Source organism: Microtus pennsylvanicus, chromosome 11 (assembly GCF_037038515.1).
Source record: "Microtus pennsylvanicus isolate mMicPen1 chromosome 11, mMicPen1.hap1, whole genome shotgun sequence".
NCBI lineage: Eukaryota > Metazoa > Chordata > Mammalia > Rodentia > Cricetidae > Microtus > Microtus pennsylvanicus.
In genome coordinates this window covers 51,237,660-51,255,990 of record NC_134589.1, presented here as the reverse complement: position 1 = coordinate 51,255,990, position 18,331 = coordinate 51,237,660, and the positions used below count along the sequence as shown (strand labels likewise).

At 47.3% G+C, this 18,331-nt stretch overlaps 2 protein-coding genes and 1 long non-coding RNA gene across 5 annotated transcripts; 1 reads left to right on the top strand and 2 right to left on the bottom strand.

Moving 5' to 3' along the window:
• Positions 1-461: 461 nt before the first annotated feature.
• On the bottom strand, positions 462-7,073 carry LOC142860524 (uncharacterized). Of its 2 annotated transcripts, none has more exons than XR_012912359.1 (4): positions 6,978-7,073; positions 2,273-2,449; positions 1,254-1,296; positions 462-1,007 (listed from the first exon to the last, which is right to left on the bottom strand). It is a non-coding gene; the product is annotated as an uncharacterized LOC142860524 (long non-coding RNA). The 2 variants fall into 2 exon arrangements; XR_012912358.1 differs by having other exon boundaries at positions 2,273-2,467; positions 6,978-7,060.
• Positions 7,074-7,110: 37 nt separating this feature from the next.
• Psmb6 (proteasome 20S subunit beta 6) lies at positions 7,111-9,330 on the top strand. 2 transcript variants are annotated; one of them, XM_075991898.1, is made up of 6 exons: positions 7,111-7,266; positions 7,610-7,677; positions 7,983-8,114; positions 8,231-8,360; positions 8,849-8,993; positions 9,118-9,330. In XM_075991898.1, exons 1-6 carry the CDS (start codon positions 7,168-7,170, stop codon positions 9,258-9,260), a joined length of 717 nt encoding a protein of 238 aa, XP_075848013.1. In that variant the 5' UTR covers positions 7,111-7,167; the 3' UTR covers positions 9,261-9,330. The 2 variants fall into 2 exon arrangements, with proteins under 2 accessions (XP_075848013.1, XP_075848014.1); XM_075991899.1 differs by having other exon boundaries at positions 9,098-9,330.
• Positions 9,331-12,713: 3,383 nt separating this feature from the next.
• Positions 12,714-13,382, bottom strand: C11H17orf114 (chromosome 11 C17orf114 homolog). The gene is made up of 2 exons (XM_075990056.1): positions 13,310-13,382; positions 12,714-12,877 (listed from the first exon to the last, which is right to left on the bottom strand). Exons 1-2 carry the CDS (start codon positions 13,380-13,382, stop codon positions 12,714-12,716), a joined length of 237 nt encoding a protein of 78 aa, XP_075846171.1.
• Between the last annotated feature and the right edge of the window lie 4,949 nt (positions 13,383-18,331).

Sequence of the window (18,331 nt, the reverse complement as noted above, 5' to 3'; positions counted from 1 at the left end):
AGAATTCTGTGTATTCGGCTGGCTGGGACCCAGGACCCAGGACCCAGGATATGCTGAAATTTCAAAATGGAGGACGTACCATTTTGTGCTAGCTCTGGGGCCGCCAGGTAGGAGCGACACTTAGCACTTTAATTCTGAGACTGAGCGTGCAGCACAGAAATTCTTTTCATCCAAGTTACAGCCAAATCTGACAGGCAGAGCACTGCGCAGTCTGAAAACACATCTCTGTAAGGCGGCAGGAATCCGCCCGCTCTTCCGCCTGCCTAAGCCTGATTCGGCCGGCTGCCCAGGTGCAGGCGGGGAGCGCTGAGCCATCAGCACGGTCTCAGAGCACTCTCCTTCTGAACCCAGGACCCAGGACCCAGGACCCAGGACCCAGGACCCAGGACCCAGGACCCAGGACCCAGGACCCAGGACCCAGGACCCAGGACCCAGGGCCAGGGCCAGGGGTCTTACTGACACCCATATGAAAAGTATAAAGTCCGACAATGAAGAGTGGCTAACTGTGAGAGAATTTGAAATTAAAGGGGGATATGAAAAATCAGGGAAATAGAAAAGAAGTATTCATTGCAATAGATGCCATCTCCAAGATCTGATAAAGGTATTCTGGTGGTAGATGGCTTCCATATTTATTGGGTAAGATGGTGAATTAAAAGCTCCTATGTGACAGGCAGCTTCAGTTATTCTGGGGTGAGACAATAGGTTAGAAGCTCTTTTGGTATGACTGGTAGCTTCAATCAAGGATTTCACTGTCATAATTCACTTGTCCCAGATGTTAGCAGAATTTATCTCCATACACGATACCATATGTTTCTTCTTAGACAGGTTCCATTACATGGGTTGTTGCCATATGATAAAATCCATTTTTATTATCACTGAATTTTAAAAGTAACATGCCAGAGATGAACAACTAACAATGTTCAGATGAGGGCCTCAGACATCATGGCAGAAGGTCACAGGGCAGTTATGTTTTTCTTTGTTCACTCTGGGCTTGTTGGGTTTTCCCTCTGAAAGCAGAAGAGATCATTTATTCGATGGCTCCCAATGTTTGTTCCCACCTGTATCTCAAGTATTTTGATGCTCAAAGCAGCCCTGGCCTCTTATGCTTGGGAAATCACAACTATATAAGCACCACAGAATAAATCAAATTTGATCAAACACAAATTTGTCAATTTTCAAACTTACAAAGGCACAGAGATGGAAAACAAACAATTTATAGACAATAGTCTGAGACATCAGAACAGAATAATTACCTGTCCCCTTATCCTAGGTAAGTCTGCTTGGTAGATGTCCTTCCTGAAAGACAGAGAGTTAATGATGGGAGAGTCTTTGCTTTTAGTTTGTGAGTGAGGTATTTCTAACCACCTTCTCGAAATTTTTGTTTGTATGTACCCTTGTTAAATACAAGCTGTCTTCATCGAAACTACTCCCCATGTGCCCCACAATGAGTCAAGGAAACATTTAGATCCCCTTTTCCTGTCCTGGTGATTTTCACATGAACTCAAACAAGGGAAGCCACTTGATCACCCACAGCTTCCAGACACACTGAGGGCTGGTTTCTCATACTCTTCTTTCCCTTTGTAGATAGCTGCATTGTACACATTGTCAGAACTGTCCTCCATGACCCAGCTCAGGGAAGACTGTTCCATGACATGGTTTTCAGTCCTAAGGCCAGAGATAGCCATCCCAGCCCTTAGCTGCAGCATCATTTCCTACAGACTCCTCTCCTTCACAGTAGTAACTGCAGGTAGGCTATGAAGGTGCAGCCTTGCCCTGGCCAGGGGCTCACACCTGTACTCCCCATGCTTTGGATGCAGCTCAGCCAATACTCAATGAGAAAACTTGTGTCCTTTACTGCGAGGATGACACAGGGATAGGCCATCTGAGACACATTCCAGAAAGATCTGTGTACCCTACATCATAAGAAATAGATTCAGCTATCAAGGAAACCTCCTGGTTTTCCCAGTTTACAAGGTTGATAAAAGTGAAGAACTAAGAACTTATTTCAAAATGATTTCTCTTCTTTTACTTTTATTTTTGTGTAGGTGGAGTTGAGGCAGGCCTCACTCTGTAACCTCTCCTGGAACTCACTACAGAGTCTAAGCCATCCTTGATCTCTGAGCAATCTCCTGTCTCAGCATCCCCAAGTGCTGGGATGACAGGTCTGACCCATGATACTCAGCTGTTGAAGAACAAGTGTGACACAACGACCTGGGAGAGGAACTGTGGGGCAATCTTGTAATGCAGGTATCCATTTAATTCACCATCTTACCCAGGCAACACGGAGCTATCTACCACCAGCATGCCTTTATCCAATCTTGAAGACGGCGTCCATTGCAATGAATACTTCTTTTCCATTTTTCGTATTTTTCATATCCCCCTTTAATTTCAAATTCTCTCATAGCCAGCCACTCTTCATTGTCAGTCTTTATAGTTCTCATATGGGTGCCTGTAAGACCAAGACCAACTGAAGAGTCAGCTATGAAAATACATGCTCTTGGCCCATAATATCCTGGATCTGGGGCTGAGGGTTAGGCTCAGGAGGATGTGCATTTCCTTCTCAGTCATTAGAGGCCACACACCCATCCTGATAGGCAAGGACAGAGAATGACTACCACTAATGTTATCCTTTATGCTTTTCCTAAAAAGAATTCGTCTATTTTATGTGTATTGTTGTTTTGTCTGTCAGGGTGTCTGGGTACACCATCTTTTCTTATTGCCCACAGAAGTCAGAAAATGGCATTGAATCTTCTGGAACTATAGTAATAGATGGTTGTGAGCCAAGTGTAGTTTCTGGGAATTGAACCTGATGTCCTCTGGAAGGACAGTCAGTGTGCTTAACCACAAAGTGCTCTCTCCAGCTTTGACATTACCTTTAAAAGCATTCTACTGTAATGTTAAAAGATTGTCAAAAGGAATGGCTCTAATACGTGACCAGGATTCTTAACTCTTTCTTTTACTGTGACCCAGTGTAGGTCCAACTTGCATTTCAGAAAGGTGAGTGAGGGCAGAAATTTCCCTGCTGGACTCTCGTGAATCCAGCCATGAGGAAGCTGTCACCACAGCTACTTCTATAACATTATACTTCCAGGTCATGACAGTTGATTATTCCTCTTATTTTAGACTCATGACTAGTTGATGTTAAAAGTGATTTAGGAAATGCTGTCTACATGGAGCAGCTAAATTGCATGTAGGCAGTTGAATCACAGGGAAAACCCTTACATCTTGCTAAGGAAAGAACTACCATGGCGCTAGGGAAATGGTTCAGTGGTGAAGGGCACTGCTGCTCTTGCCGAAGACCCAGGTTCAGTTCTCAGAATCCACATGGGAGCTCACATCCACTAGTCCAGATCTAATGTCCACTTCTCATTTCCATGGACATCAGACACACTCAATGCACAGACACATATGCTGCCAAACACTCATAGTCAGAAAATAAAAGTAAATCATAAAGAACTGTACTATGGAAAGGAAGAACAAACATGATAGAGGACCAGTGGCACTGTACTCTAACAACTACAATTTCCACACTATTTTATGTCTATTATCTTTTTATCATAGCAATGTGGTGAGAGAAGTTTTATTCTCATTTCAAAATAGAGGAGGCTTCGTATTAGGGAGCCTGAGGCAGATGACAGAAAAACTGACTTGTGGTTGAGCTATGGTTTGAAAGTTCCCCCCAGGGGTCGTTATTGACAACCTGGTCCTTGACAATGTGGTATGTGAGGTGGCACTTGATCATGGAGGGTGCTGCCTTTGGGAGGGATTAAGATAGTTCTCATGGGACCCCAATCACTGTCTGGCTTGCTGTCTTATGGTGTGAACTCTTCCTCCTCCATGTCATACACCTGCCATAATGCCACCTGCCAACAGTCTATCCAAAGGCCCATATATGAGCCTGCCTGACCTTGGCCTTTTAGCCTCTAAATCTGTCAGTTAAATAGAGCAGCCTGACTGAATATTTCAGTATAGCAAAGAACACTGGACTAATATGTAGTGATACGAGCGGTGGGGCTGCATCCCCTGCACCCAGCCGCCCGCATGGCTAGCTTATGCCCTGAAATAATTACACGGAAATTGTATTCTTTTAAACACTGCCTGGCCCATTAGTTTTAGCCTCTTATTGGCTAATTCTCACATCTTTGATTAACCCATTTCTAATATGCTGTGTAGCACCACGAGCTGGCTTACCAGGAAAGATCTTAACCTACGTCTGTCTGGAGTGAGAGAATCATGGGGACTGGCTGACTCGGCTTTTTTCTCCCAGCATTCTGTTCTATTTACTCCACCCACCTAAGGGTTGGCCTATCAAATGGGCCTAGGCAGTTTTCTTTACTAATTAACCAATGAAAGCAACAGATAGAAAGATAACCCTCCTCCATCACTAATACACCAAGAGAGCTGAGGTTAGAGTGTACCCAAATTCCAATCCAAATTCTCTGTATTTTCTTACTTAGCTTAAAGTTTGACAGAGGTTACAGCTAATGGACCCACAAAGGTTGATGCTGGCTTTCTCAGACACATATACTTCCCATCCTGGTGTTTAGGGCTTACTCTTGTCTGAGATGCTAAACAGGTTTCTTATTGGCCATTTGCACCATAGTCAAGGGAGGTAGCCTGATAAGCTACAGATGTTTGATATTTAAACAGAAAACTGATTTGGGTACAACTCTGTGACAGAGCATTTGTCTCACATGCACAAGGCCCTGAGTTTAATCTCAGTCCTACAAGAAGGAGAAAAAAGAAAAATATGAAAAATGTCCCCATTCCTGCTCCTCTTGGGTTTGGTTCAGAAAAGAATGAACACAGCAGCCTACGACTCTCCTGGGAAATGCTGCCTGGCACAGTGGAACTTTGGGTGGAGTCTGCAAATGAGGCTTTGTAGAACGCTTCTGTCACTCGCAGAATCACAGAATGAATCTCCATGCCCCAACCATTTACAAACAGTTCACGTCATACTTGAGACTTGCTATACTTGTGGGTATCTGCATTTGGGGTGCGCTATGCAGTTAGGTACCTGCATAACTCATAACCCTGGCCCTGGGCTTGGTCAGCTCCTTGGAAGAAAGTCTTTCACACTTTCATTGCTGGGACCCAGGATCCAGGACCCAGGACCCAGGACCCAGGACCCAGGACCCAGGACCCAGGACCCAGGACCCAGGACATTGGGATTAAAGGTGTACGCTACTACACCTTGAACTCACAGAGAACTGTTTGTCTCTGCCTTTTAGGCACTGGGATTAAAGGCAGTGCTACCATACCTTGAAGTCACAGAGGTCAATCTCCCTCTGCCTCCCAAGTGTTGGGATTAAAGGTGTGTACTACCACACCCAACAACTCTCTTCCTTTTTTTTTTTTACTTTAAGAACTTCAACTTTTAGCCTGCATATATTTTTAACACACAGTAAGCCATTTAGAAATTTTCATTGTCTTTGAATCTCTCTTTACTATATCTCTCTCTTTTTCTGAACACATGAGTCTTCAATTTACCAAGCAATATCAGTAGGATTAAAGCCGTGGCTTTGCCGGCTAGATGTAACCCATTCCTTAGCTTTCTGCCATTCCAACCTTGTGGCTGAGGTACCGGCCAGAGCCACATTCAGTGCCACAAGTATAAAGTGTTTCAAGGTCCTTGCCATCAAAGGACCCAGGACCCAGGACCCAGGACCCAGGACCCAGGACCCAGGACCCAGGACCCAGGACCCAGGACCCAGGACCCAGGACGAGTCAGAGGCAGGTAGGTCTCTGAGTTTGAGGTCAGCCTGGTCTACAGAGTGAGTTCCAGGACAACTATACAGAGAAATCCTGTCTCAAGAAACCAAAACAACAACAAAACCCTGCTTGCCTGGTGATGGTGGTGCAGGCCTTTAATCCCAGTACTCAGGAGGCAGAGGCAGGCGGATCTCTGAGTTCAAAACCAGACTGGTCTACAGAACGAGTTCTAGGATTGGTTTCATAGCTACTAGAAAACTTGTCTTGAAAAACAAACAAAAAACAAAAACAAACAAAACACCAAGTAACTCTTTTTTAAAAATATTTATTTATTTATTATGCATACAATATTCTGTCTGTGTATATGTCTGCAGGCCAGAAGAGGGCACCAGACCTCATTCCAGATGGTTGTGAGCCACCACGTGGTTGCTGGGAATTGAACTCAGGACCTTTGGAAGAGCAGGCAATGCTCTTAACCACTGAGCCATCTCTCCAGCCCCCAAGTAACTCTTTTTTAAAGTTTTTTTTATTTTATGTTCATTGGTGTTTTGCTATGGGTGTCAAATCCCATCTTGAACTAGAATTAAAGATGGTTGCTTGCTGCTATGTGGGTACAGGGAACTGAACCAGGGTCCTCTGGAGAAGAAGTCAGTGCTCCAACTCCTAAGTATACCTTTTTTTAAAAAATGAGCAAACCTTGAATAGACATTTGCTCCAAGAAGATACACAAATGGCTCACTAGCCATAGAAATATGCTTAACTAATAATTATTCGGGAAAAAAATCAAAATCACAAGCTCACATTCACATACACTAGAATAGTTATGATTAAAAAAATATAATACAGACAGACAGAAAGATGGAATGGACGGACAGACAGACAGACGATAATTGGATGGGGGGGGGGATACCGGTGCTATCGCATGAAGGTGGATACGGCAGGTGTGGTTGTCAAATGTACAGATGCTCCAGAAAACAATTCTAGCTTCTTCAAAAGACCCAGAAAATCAACTCCGAGCGTACACTGCTAAGTTTGTACTCAAGAGGAATGAAAACATGCCCCAACGATTACAAATGATACTCTATCTCGTGGGCTCTTTCAACCAGGACACAATCAGGTTCTAGCATGTCCAGCCTTTGGACACTGCACACAAATCTCTGAAGTTGGGCTGTAGTTACAACTGTCTTCAGCCTGGGGCGCTAGCAGGTCCCTGGGTGGGCGCGTCTGTAAGAGGCCCCGCCCCCGCCTCACCTCCCTGTACCTACCCCGTTTTTTGTAACTTGACACACTGCCGTAAGTGTTCACGGTCGCACGCGGCCGGTCCGTACGCGCCTTACGTTCCCTTCCGCCGTCCCCTTCAGCCTCGCTTCCCGCCCAGAAAGCCGCGGAGCCGTACTTAAGAGAGTGACGGAGCGCTTTACGACAGTTGCTTGGTGGCAGCAGTAGAAGGGGAAGATGGCGGCCGCCTTAGCTCTTCACGGCGGGGGCTCTGCACCGGCTTTTGGGCCGGAGGCTCTTACCCCAGACTGGGAAAACCGGGAAGTCTCCACAGGGGTGAGGAGAGAGTCGGAGTAGGCCTGACGCGAGGGAAAGCTTCGTGCGTTGGAGAGGGCAGTGTTGTCTTGCGAGATGGAGAAGGGTTCTTTGGATGCTGGAGTGGGGTGGTACCTTTCGTGGTGAGAGGTGAACGGTGAACCGAGCGTACGATTCTGAATCCTGGGGTTTGAGGATTGGATTTTTTACATTTGAAGCGTTAAGCCCTCGTAAGATTTTCTAATGGGTCCGCGGGGCACGAATTTTGTATTATAGAATCCGGGTGAGGAGTCACTGAGGTTAGTGCATCTCGAGAAGGCGGCAAAGCTCAGCTTCACCCTTCTTACGCTCTTCTTTTTCCCAGACCACGATCATGGCTGTGCAGTTTGATGGGGGCGTGGTCCTAGGCGCCGACTCTAGAACAACCACTGGGTGAGCTCAAAACAGAAAAAGTCTTCCTGTGTCCCCCACCCCATCCATATACCCCATTCTGCCCACCGGTCCGTCCTTACCGTCCTCAGACCACTGTGGGAAGAGACGTTTCTCCTCTACCTGGAGATAAAGATTTGTTCCCAATTCTGCTGCTTCCAGTTTCCCGCACCTTTTGGTAAAATTGGAGGTCTGGCCCCCAATCACCCTATTTCATTTCCAGAAGAACTGACGGGTACTACCAGGATTTCTCCCTGAAGCTGGAGGGAGGCAAGTGGGGGCCTTCTCACTGTTCCGCCATCCCGCAGGTCCTACATTGCCAACCGAGTGACTGACAAGCTGACCCCTATCCATGACCATATCTTCTGCTGCCGCTCGGGCTCAGCAGCTGATACCCAGGCCGTAGCCGATGCTGTCACTTACCAGCTTGGTTTCCACAGGTGCTTTTGGGCAGGGGAGGAACAAACATCCTAAGGGATCTGGAACATAGGGCACCCAGAGGCCTGCCTCCAGGTTCTGATACTGCCTCCTCTGACCTTCCAACCCCACCTTCTAGTATCGAGCTGAATGAGCCTCCACTAGTACACACAGCCGCCAGTCTCTTTAAGGAGATGTGTTACCGCTACCGAGAGGACCTGATGGCAGGGATCATCATTGCAGGCTGGGACCCTCAAGAAGGAGGGCAGGTTAGGCCCTCCCGCCAGAGCACTGGAGTCACACCTTCGATGCTCCACGCTCCTCAGCCATTCCGTGTGTCTGTCTGTCCATCCTACCGTCCTGTTCATATATTCCTGTGGGTGTCTGCATGTAGATGCAGAGGCCTTTGTGTGGATGCCAGGGGTCAGGGGTCTCCTGGGAGGGTCTTCTAGTCTCTCCACTTCACACTGAACACAGAGCTCACCTTATAGCGAGGCTGCCTAGCCAGTGAGCCTTAGAGCTCTTCCACTCTGCCCCTTCTCCCACTGCAAGAACAGACATGCCTGCCTTTTACATATGCCAGAGATTTAAATCAGATACTCTTGCTTGCCCAGCAGGCACTTTGCCAGCCATTTTTTGTTTTCTCTTTCTGTCTGTACCTTGCCATAAACTTTCTCCAAACCAAAATAAAAAGGGGCAGGGGAATGCACATGTGTGGGGTACAGCTGATGGCTTTTCTCCTCCCTCCCTCGGGCAGGTATACTCAGTTCCCATGGGGGGTATGATGGTAAGGCAGTCCTTTGCCATTGGAGGCTCTGGGAGCTCATATATCTACGGCTACGTTGATGCTACCTACCGGGAAGGCATGACCAAGGACGAATGTCTGCAGTTCACTGCCAATGGTGAGAATTTGGGCTTCTAGGCCTGTGAACCTCAGCCCTCATTACCCAAGCCATGCCAAGATTCCTTATTCCTTGCCATATTCTCAGCACCTAACTCCAAACCATTTCCTCCTTTTATCTACAGCTCTCGCTCTGGCCATGGAACGGGATGGCTCCAGCGGAGGAGTGATCCGCTTGGCAGCCATTCAAGAATCTGGGGTAGAGCGGCAGGTTCTTTTGGGAGACCAGATACCCAAATTCACCATTGCTACTTTACCACCTCCCTGAATCCTAGTGTGCTAGGGTATAAGAGATACTCATACTGATGCAAAAGTTAATAAACAGTTTTGCAAAGAGATGTTTCTGTTTTGGGGTTCTTTTCTTGACTTCAAGCTTGAACTTGGTTAGTCCATTCTTTTGTGCAAACTACTGTCCTGAGGTTGGTGGGAACTAGAGAGGTGATGAGGGAGATTTATAAACGCTCTGTTCTTCTATTATGATGATGATGATTGAATTATTTTTGGTTGGTTAGGTTTTCTTTAATTCTTGATTTTTATGTGCATTGGTGTTTTATCTGCATGTATATTTGTATGAGAGTGTCGGGTCCTCTGCAACTAGAGTTACAGACAGTTGTGAGCTGCCATGTGGGTGCTGGGAGTTGAACGCTGGTCTTCTGAAAGAGCAATCACTGCTCTTAACTGGTGAACCATCTCTCCAACCCCTTTGTTTTTCTTTTTTGAGACTAGATCTCTCATAGCTCAGGCTGGCCTTGAGCTTGTGGTAATCCTCCTGCCTTTGCTTCTTGAGTGCCCAGTTCACCGATGTGTACCAATATATCTCGTCAGGAGTGGTTTCTGAATCTTTTTCTGTAGATCATATTTACTCTGCATACCCAGGTACCCGAGCCACCAGAATGTGGTTGATATTGGGGCTGCAGCAGTGTCTTAAGTTCAACTTAGACTGCGGTCACCTTCCCTGATGTAGATATCATGGTGACTGCTGACCCGGAGGCTAAACTTCCCCCCATGCTAGCCTCTTGGTCTCTTTCCCTCGTCACTTAGTCATCACACAGCAATGTGACTTCTTTGTCTTTGGGGAAAGAGGTGAGCCTTGTCTACAAGTGGAAATTAAGGTAGATGCTAGCTGGCAGCCATAAGGAGTGCTTTTGGCCATTTTTGTAAGCCACTGTCATCTTGAGGCTGAGAATGGGCTAAGTCCCTTTAGAGCTGTCCCTGTTCAAACCAAGGACCTAAGGGAACTCAGAGGTGCTCAGTGGCTCCATCTTTCCAGTCTTACTTTCTCTAGTCCATTGGTCAGGGAACCATAGGAGCCGCATTTACAGAGCCTGTTATGGAATAGTTCAGAGGGTAGGAAGGATGGTTCCTATGGAATCTCTCATCCCTAAGGAAGGGGAGAGGAAGACAAAATACCCTAATGAGCAAACTGGGGAAGGTTGATTACAGCACAGTCTGAGATTATCACGGCAGAGAGGGCACGGTTGCAGTGTGAAGCCACTGGTTACCCTGTACCCATGAGCAGGAAGCAGTGCCACTTGACTGTGTTTATTTATTCTGGGACTCCAGCCCATGGAATGGTACAACCTACATTTAAGGATGGCTCTCTCCACCTCCGTTAACCTAACCTAGAAACTCCTCCACAGATACGCCCAGGGGTTTATTTTCCATGAAGTTAACAATATAAACCACCACAAGCGGTAAGGGCCTAATTAAGTGAAAAGAGCAGAAAAGGGATCTCTGACTCTAAACATTTAACTAAAAATACTTTAGATTTTCATGCCCATACCTGTTCTCCCTAAGCTCTCTCTCTTGAACTTAACCTAACAGTTCAGCTCTGAAAATTTTCTGAGAGTATATAGCCATCTCCAAGTCCCTGCCCTCATCCGGGCCTGCCCTTACGTGATCCTTTAGATGTTTGTAATCATGAGCCCGCGTTGCTTCTCTGGCACAGTTCTCAGGATCAGGCCAGGTGCAGAACTCGCCTTTAATACTGGGCGGAAGCAGGTGGTTCTGAGTTTGGGGCCAGCCAGGGCTACCCAGTGAGCCCCCGGCCCGTTCTCACATTACCCTGTTTAATTTTCCTCCTAATTGCTATCTCCTGCGAGCCTGCTTGCTTTTTGTTATCTATTGTCCATACTAGAAAGTCAACTCATGAAAAGAAGGAATTCTTCCTGATGCATTGACAAGTCATCGTCACTGACTAGCAGGAGTAGACACTACATTCTTTAAAGGATATTCTAATTTATTCTTTGACAGTTTCATACATTTATACAATATATCTTGATCATACCCACTCCCCATTGTTCCTTTTGGACCCTCCCCCCATATGTCCCTCTTCCATTTTCATGTAATATATGGCTATACCTATCTAGACAGACACACAGACACAGGCAGGTAGGTAGGTAGGTAGGTAGGTAGATAGATAGTGCATCCAGTTAGTGTTGCCGGGATGCACATGCGCATGGGTAGCATACCAGGGGCCTCACCCCAGAGAAAATTGACTCCCTAGCAGCCAACAATTGCCAATAGCTCCTCAGCTAGGAGTGGGGACTCTGAGCGCCTCTTCCATTCTTGCTGGGATTTTGACTGACTTGATCTTGTTCAACTTCTCTGGGTTTATGAGTTCAAAGACCATGCTGCCAAAAGCATTTCTTCCCATTCTCCATCTCTTACATTCTTTTCCCTCCTTCTTCTAAGTTAAGACTTTTAAAGGTTTTATCTCGTGTGTGTGTGTGTGTGTGTGTGTGTGTGTGTGTGTGTATGTGTATGTTTGCGCACGCACATTTATGCCACGGCACACGTGGAAGTCTGAGGAAAACTTTCTGGAATTGATTCTCTTTACCTTGTTAAGGCAAGGTCTAATTTGTTTCTTCCTATGCTTCATACAGTCTTCACTTCCCATCTCTCCAGGAGTGCTGGAATTACAGCTGTACTTTGGGCACCTGGGTTTTTACAAGGGTCGCAGTGATCAAACCCAGGTCTTCAGACTTTATGCAGCAATGCGTCTTTACCCACTGAGTCACCTCCCAACACCAGATAATAAACTCTTAGCTGGGTCGTGGTGGCACATGCCTTTAATCTTGTAACTTGGGAGACAGAGACAGGCAGATCTCTATGAGTTTAAGGCCAGCCTGGTCTACAGAGTGAGTTCCAGGACAGCCAAGGCTACACAGAGAAACCCTGTCTCAAAAAACAAAACAAAATTTAATTCTGTTTCCTGTCTTGTCCAGGCCCCAACTTCCCCTTTTGACACATTCAACTCCGAAGCCTGATTTCAGCAAACATTTTTTTTTTCTTTCCAAGACGGGTTTCTCTGTGTACCAGCCTTAGCTGTCCTGGAGCTAGTTTTATAGACCAGGCTGGCCTCAAACTCACAGAGATTTGCCTGCCTCTGCCTCCTAAGAGCTGGGATTAAAGACAGGGGCCACCACCACCCGGCTTTTTCTATTTTTTTGGGGGGGGGATTTCAGCAAACTTAACCTTCCTATTAGTTATACTTGGGATCTACCTTGGATCCAGCATTCCCTTTTATCATCCACTTCTGTCTCAGACTTGTAACCCAGACCTAGTCCATTTCCAGTCACCCTCACCAACACTCAACACAACACTTGGCGACTCTGAACAAATTTAATGAGGTCATGGCAGACTTGGGAGCACTGAGAAATGTGGTGACAGAAGGTTGCTAAGACTTCCTGGAGTAAAGTTCACCCCCCGGTTGTCCCTTTCAGATGGTAGAGTCATTGGCTGATGCCACGTCATGCAGCTGGTGCCGGAAGGAGAGTCGAGCTTTCCGGCTTAAGTAGGCACCAGCCCCTGGGGAGGACAGTCCCCCGGTCACAATGGGGGCTACAGCTGGGCTGGGCTCTGGAGGGGATGCAGGTTCCAGGCCTAAAGGGGGAAATCAGAAGAGGAAGAAGGGTTGGAGGGGGAAGGTCAGGGTTCAGCTCCCCTACGCCGCCCACCACAGCCCTAGAGTAAGGTGCTAGAAGAGAGTGAGGGATGTTGGTGGCAGCACCATTCCCCGGGATATGGTCTGAGCTGTAGAGAGACACCCCTCCAAATCCCTCTGCAGCTCAAAGGCACCCCAGTGCTTGAGGTGGTGATCTGCTGTCACCATCTTGAAATCCTTACACTTTTAGCACAAGCTTCCATCTTTCCATTTTGCAGTAGTCTCTGCAAAATCTTCAGGTGGCCCTGAGGAGACATGAGAAATCCACTTCCCACCTAGGCAGCAGGATCCTCTCCCTTCCCTGGTCTGAGGGTTTATCTCCCCCTCCATTCATGCCAGTCTGCCCTTTTTCCCCCCGTTGACCCCCATACCTGTCCCTCTTTCAGTCCCCCGCTGTCTCCGGCACCCACACCATGGGAAACACCAAGCCCCCTTCAGACCCATCTCAATACTGGAGACTGGGACGTTGGGAAGGGCCAGGAGGGCCCCAGGGAGAGGGGTGTGGTTTTCAAGTCCCCCCATCGTGGGCAAAACTACCACTTAGCTTCAGACCGCCTGGTGATTATAGGCGCCAGGAGATAGAAGGGAGGGAGAAGGCGGGGAGGAAGAGTGGGGGACTACCCCCACTCAAATACTTATATCTGCTGCCCTCTTGATTTAGGGACTCTTTTATCCCCAGGCAAAAAGAGGATGTTGGGAGGGATTTCATGACAGAGCAGGCAGAGGGGTGCCACGACAGTGAAAATTCAGTAGAGCAGCACCTCTTAACTGGGGGTCAGGCTGGACACTGCTGGCAATGGGGATCTGTTTTGTTTTGAATTTTTGGTAACAGGGCCCAGGGCCTCCTGTATGTTGGATGGGGGCTTTATCACTAAGCTATCCATCCCCTCCCTATTCCCTTTCCTTTTAAATTTTATTTTAGGATGCAAATTCAAAGTGCCCAAGGCATACAAATTTAAAGAATTCTAAGTTTTTAGCATGAGAAACTTTATCCAGAGAAAGAAATGTGTTCTCACTAAGTGGTCTGCTAACTCTTTTGTGTTTGTTTTGGTTTTGAGACAGTCTCACCATGTGACTCAGACTAACCTGGAACCCCCAGTGATTCTCCTGCCACAGCCTCTCAGTGAGAGGATCACAGGCCTACACTGCCCTGCTGGTCCGGTGGCTTGTCCCTGTTTGTTATGTGTTGCTATTGTTTTACAGTGTGGATCTCACAGTGTTGGCCAAGGTTATCTCAACAAGAGGTGAGTGCTCTGCCACAGGGATCTAAGGTGCTGTTACCATCCTGATTTTACAGGTGAGGAAGGGGGTCACTAAGAGGTGGGTAACTTGCCCAAGGTCAGTCATCCAGGCAGTGACCCAGAGCTGGATAGCTGCCTCTTCAAAGTCTGTCTGATCTAGCTGGGATTAAACATTACTCCACACTTTGCAAGTGTGTCACTCCAGCACTGATGTCCTTAGCTAGACTCAGGCTGGAACCTCTGGTCCTGAGCACCATAATCAAGTGCCCCGGCAGAGCCGCTCGCATGCTGCACCATCGTTCCCAGAGGGATGTTGGGAAGCTCTGCTGGCTACACTGTACTTAGAAGTCTAGTGGGCTTTGTTGGTTTGCTTTTTAAGATTTGCAGTGCTGGGGATGAAGCCCAGAGTCTCATAGGTGCTTGGAAAGCTAGACCACTGAGCAAAGACCCAGCAATGGGGGAGGGGGTAGGGGGTGATGTGTTATTTTGTTTTTTTTCTGAGAGAGAGTTGCAAGTAGCCTTGAACTCCTGCTGTGCTGCCTCTGTCTCTCTATTCTTATTCTTATTTTTTAGATTTATTGTTTTAGTGTGTATACAGTATTTTGTGCCAGAAGAGGGCACCAGATCTCATTACAGATGATTGTGAGCTGCCATGTGGTGGCTGGGAATTGAACTCAGGACCTCTGGAAGAGCAGCCAGTGCTCTTAACCTCTGAGCCATCTCCCCAGCCCCATGCCTCTGTCTCTCAGGTGCTGCTTTATAGGTGAGGGCTACCACACTTGGGGTTTGTTTTCTGGTAACTGAGTTGGCAGGGGTGGTGCACCCCTGAAATCTAGAGGCACGCAGACTGAAGCAGGAGGATGCTTCTCCAAGTCCAGCATGGGCTACACGGTGAGACCTTCCTGCTGCCCCCTAAAAAAGAACCTCGTGGAAACGAAATGTGTTCATTAATTCTTTTGTCAGCGTGTCACAAGTTAGAGTCACCTGGGCAGAAGGAACCTCAAGTGAGAAATTGCTCCCCATCAGACTGGCCTGTAGGCAAGTCTGGGGGGGTATTTCCTTGGTTGGTGATTGATGTGGGAGGGCCTGGACAAGTGGTCCTGGGGTGTAGAAGAAAGGAAGCTGAGCAGGGCAGGGGAGCAAGCTAGGTAGCCGTGTTCCTCTGTGACTTTGCTTCAGTTCCTTCCTTGAGTTACTGTCTTGGCTTCCATCGACGGACTATGACTGGGATATGTGAGCCAAATGAAAGTTCCTTTTTGTTTAACTTGAGACTATCTATGTAGCCCTGGCTATCCTGGAATTCACTATGTAGACCAGGCAGGCCTTAAATACATCAAGTTCCTCCTACCTCTGCCTCCCGAGTGCTGGAATGAAAGATGTGTGTCATGATGCCAGCTCAAGTTGCTTTGATCTTTTTGTTTGTTTGTTTGTTTGTTTAGACAGGGTTTCTCTGTAGCTTTGGATCCTGTCCTGGAACTAGCTCTGTAGACCAAGTTGGCCTCAAACTCACAGAGATCTGCCTACCTCTGCCTCCTGAGTGCTGGGATTAAAGGCGTGCGCCGCCACCGCCTGGCTGCTTTTGTTCTTTATCATATCAACAGAAACCTAACTAAGACACTAAGTACAGATATATCTTGAACACCCATATCACACCATACAGCTCCATTGAGTTTTGCACTCAGATGTTTCTCGTGTGTGTGTATGGGAGGGGTGTGCATGCATGTGTATGCAGAGGGCAGAGGTTAACATCAGGTAACTATCATTCTCCATCTTATTTTTAACTTACACTTTAAATTTATTTTGTGTGCATGTTGCGTGTGTGAGTGTGAGTGTGCCACGGCATAGCGAGTGTGGATGTCAGAAGTCAACTTGATGAAGTCAGTTCTCTTCTAACGCCACGTGGGTCTCAGGAGTCAAACTCAGGTAGTCAGGCGTGGCAGCAGATGACTTTACCCTTTGAGCCCTCTCACTGGCCCCCTCCACCTTAGTTTCTGAGAGAAGGGTCTCTTTACTGAACTTAGAGACCCACCTGTCTCTATCCCCAGAAGTGCTGGGGTTGCCTGCCACCATGCCTGACTTGTGTGTGTGAGGGTCGGTGAGTATGCACACTCATGTGACTTGTGTGTGTGAGGGTCGGTGAGTATGCACACTCACGTGACTTGTGTGTGTGAGGGTCGGTGAGTATGCACACTCACGTGACTTGTGTGTGTGAGGGTCGGTGAGTATGCACACTCACGTGACGTGTGTGTGAGGGTCGGTGAGTATGCACACTCACGTGACGTGTGTGTGTGAGGGTCGGTGAGTATGCACACTCACGTGACTTGTGTGTGTGAGGGTCGGTGAGTATGCACACTCATGTGACTTGTGTGTGTGAGGGTCGGTGAGTATGCACACTCACGTGACTTGTGTGTGTGTGAGGGTCGGTGAGTATGCACACTCACGTGACTTGTGTGTGTGTGAGGGTCGGTGAGTATGCACACTCACGTGACTTGTGTGTGTGAGGGTCGGTGAGTATGCACACTCACGTGACTTGTGTGTGTGAGGGTCGGTGAGTATGCACACTCACGTGACTTGTGTGTGTGTGAGGGTCCGTGAGTATGCACACTCACGTGACTTGTGTGTGTGAGGGTCGGTGAGTATGCACACTCATGTGACTTGTGTGTGTGAGGGTCGGTGAGTATGCACACTCATGTGACTTGTGTGTGTGAGGGTCGGTGAGTATGCACACTCATGTGACTTGTGTGTGTGTGAGGGTCGGTGAGTATGCACACTCATGTGACTTGTGTGTGTGTGAGGGTCGGTGAGTATGCACACTCATGTGACTTGTGTGTGAGGGTCGGTGAGTATGCACACTCACGTGACTTGTGTGTGTGAGGGTCGGTGAGTATGCACACTCACGTGACTTGTGTGTGTGAGGGTCGGTGAGTATGCACACTCACGTGACTTGTGTGTGTGTGAGGGTCCGTGAGTATGCACACTCACGTGACTTGTGTGTGTGTGAGGGTCGGTGAGTATGCACACTCACGTGACTTGTGTGTGTGTGTGAGGGTCGGTGAGTATGCACACTCATGTGACTTGTGTGTGTGAGGGTCGGTGAGTATGCACACTCACGTGACTTGTGTGTGTGAGGGTCCGTGAGTATGCACACTCACGTGACTTGTGTGTGTGTGAGGGTCCGTGAGTATGCACACTCACGTGACTTGTGTGTGTGAGGGTCCGTGAGTATGCACACTCACGTGACTTGTGTGTGTGAGGGTCGGTGAGTATGCACACTCACATGACGTGTGTGTGAGGGTCGGTGAGTATGCACACTCACGTGACTTGTGTGTGTGAGGGTCGGTGAGTATGCACACTCACGTGACTTGTGTGTGACGGTCGGTGAGTATGCACCCTCACGTGACTTGTGTGTGTGAGGGTTGGTGAGTATGCACTCACGGACACAGCTCCCCAGTCCCCAGGCTTTTGTGTGCAGACGGAGGCTCTGAATTCAGGTCCTCATGCTTGTACTCCAAGTACTGTATGGATTGAATCATCTCCCCAGCCCAGGAATAAATCTTCCACCGCTCTAGAAATTTCCCTTATAAAAAGCCCCTTCTCCATGCCCTGCCTCAGGCAGCTACTTACCTGATTTCCATTACTATCAGCTGGTTCTGTCGGTTTCAGAACTTCGTATGAATGTAATCACACTGTATTACTCTTTCATGTCTGGTGTCTTTCAGCATAATGGTTTATCTATAATAATAATTTATGTGGTTTATAGTTTATTGCAAAGTACTTCAGAACACACATAAAATTTACCCTTTTAAGACACAATTCCATGGTGGTTTTGCTATACTCACAGAGTTATATAACCATCACAACTAATTTTAGATTTTCCATTACCCTCAAGAAACCCTTGTACTCATTAGAAGTCATTCCCCATCCCTCCTTTCCTCTACCCTTGACAGCCACAAATCTACTTCCTGTTTCTGTGGACTTTTTTATTCTGAACATTCCATATTGTGATGGTTAGGAAATTTTTTTAGGCCAATCTATCAACTAACTATATTGACAAGATACTTATTGGTTATATGTTGAAGAAATATATAATGCAAAATACAGGAAAAGCTGGTCCATCTTTCCTCCCTCCCCACCCACTCCAAATACTCCTCA

Bases quoted from the DNA above. Each gene is read 5' to 3' on its own strand.
- Psmb6 (XM_075991898.1), top strand. From the start codon at position 7,168: ATGGCGGCCGCCTTAGCTCTTCACGGCGGGGGCTCTGCACCGGCTTTT. The intron at 8,115-8,230 runs GTGCTTTTGGGC...CCCACCTTCTAG, and splicing joins TACCAGCTTGGTTTCCACAG to TATCGAGCTGAATGAGCCTC. The intron at 8,994-9,117 runs GTGAGAATTTGG...TTTTATCTACAG, and splicing joins TCTGCAGTTCACTGCCAATG to CTCTCGCTCTGGCCATGGAA.
- C11H17orf114 (XM_075990056.1), bottom strand. From the start codon at position 13,382: ATGGGTCTGAAGGGGGCTTGGTGTTTCCCATGGTGTGGGTGCCGGAGA. The intron at 12,878-13,309 runs GTATGGGGGTCA...TTCCCCCTTTAG, and splicing joins GGGGACTGAAAGAGGGACAG to GCCTGGAACCTGCATCCCCT.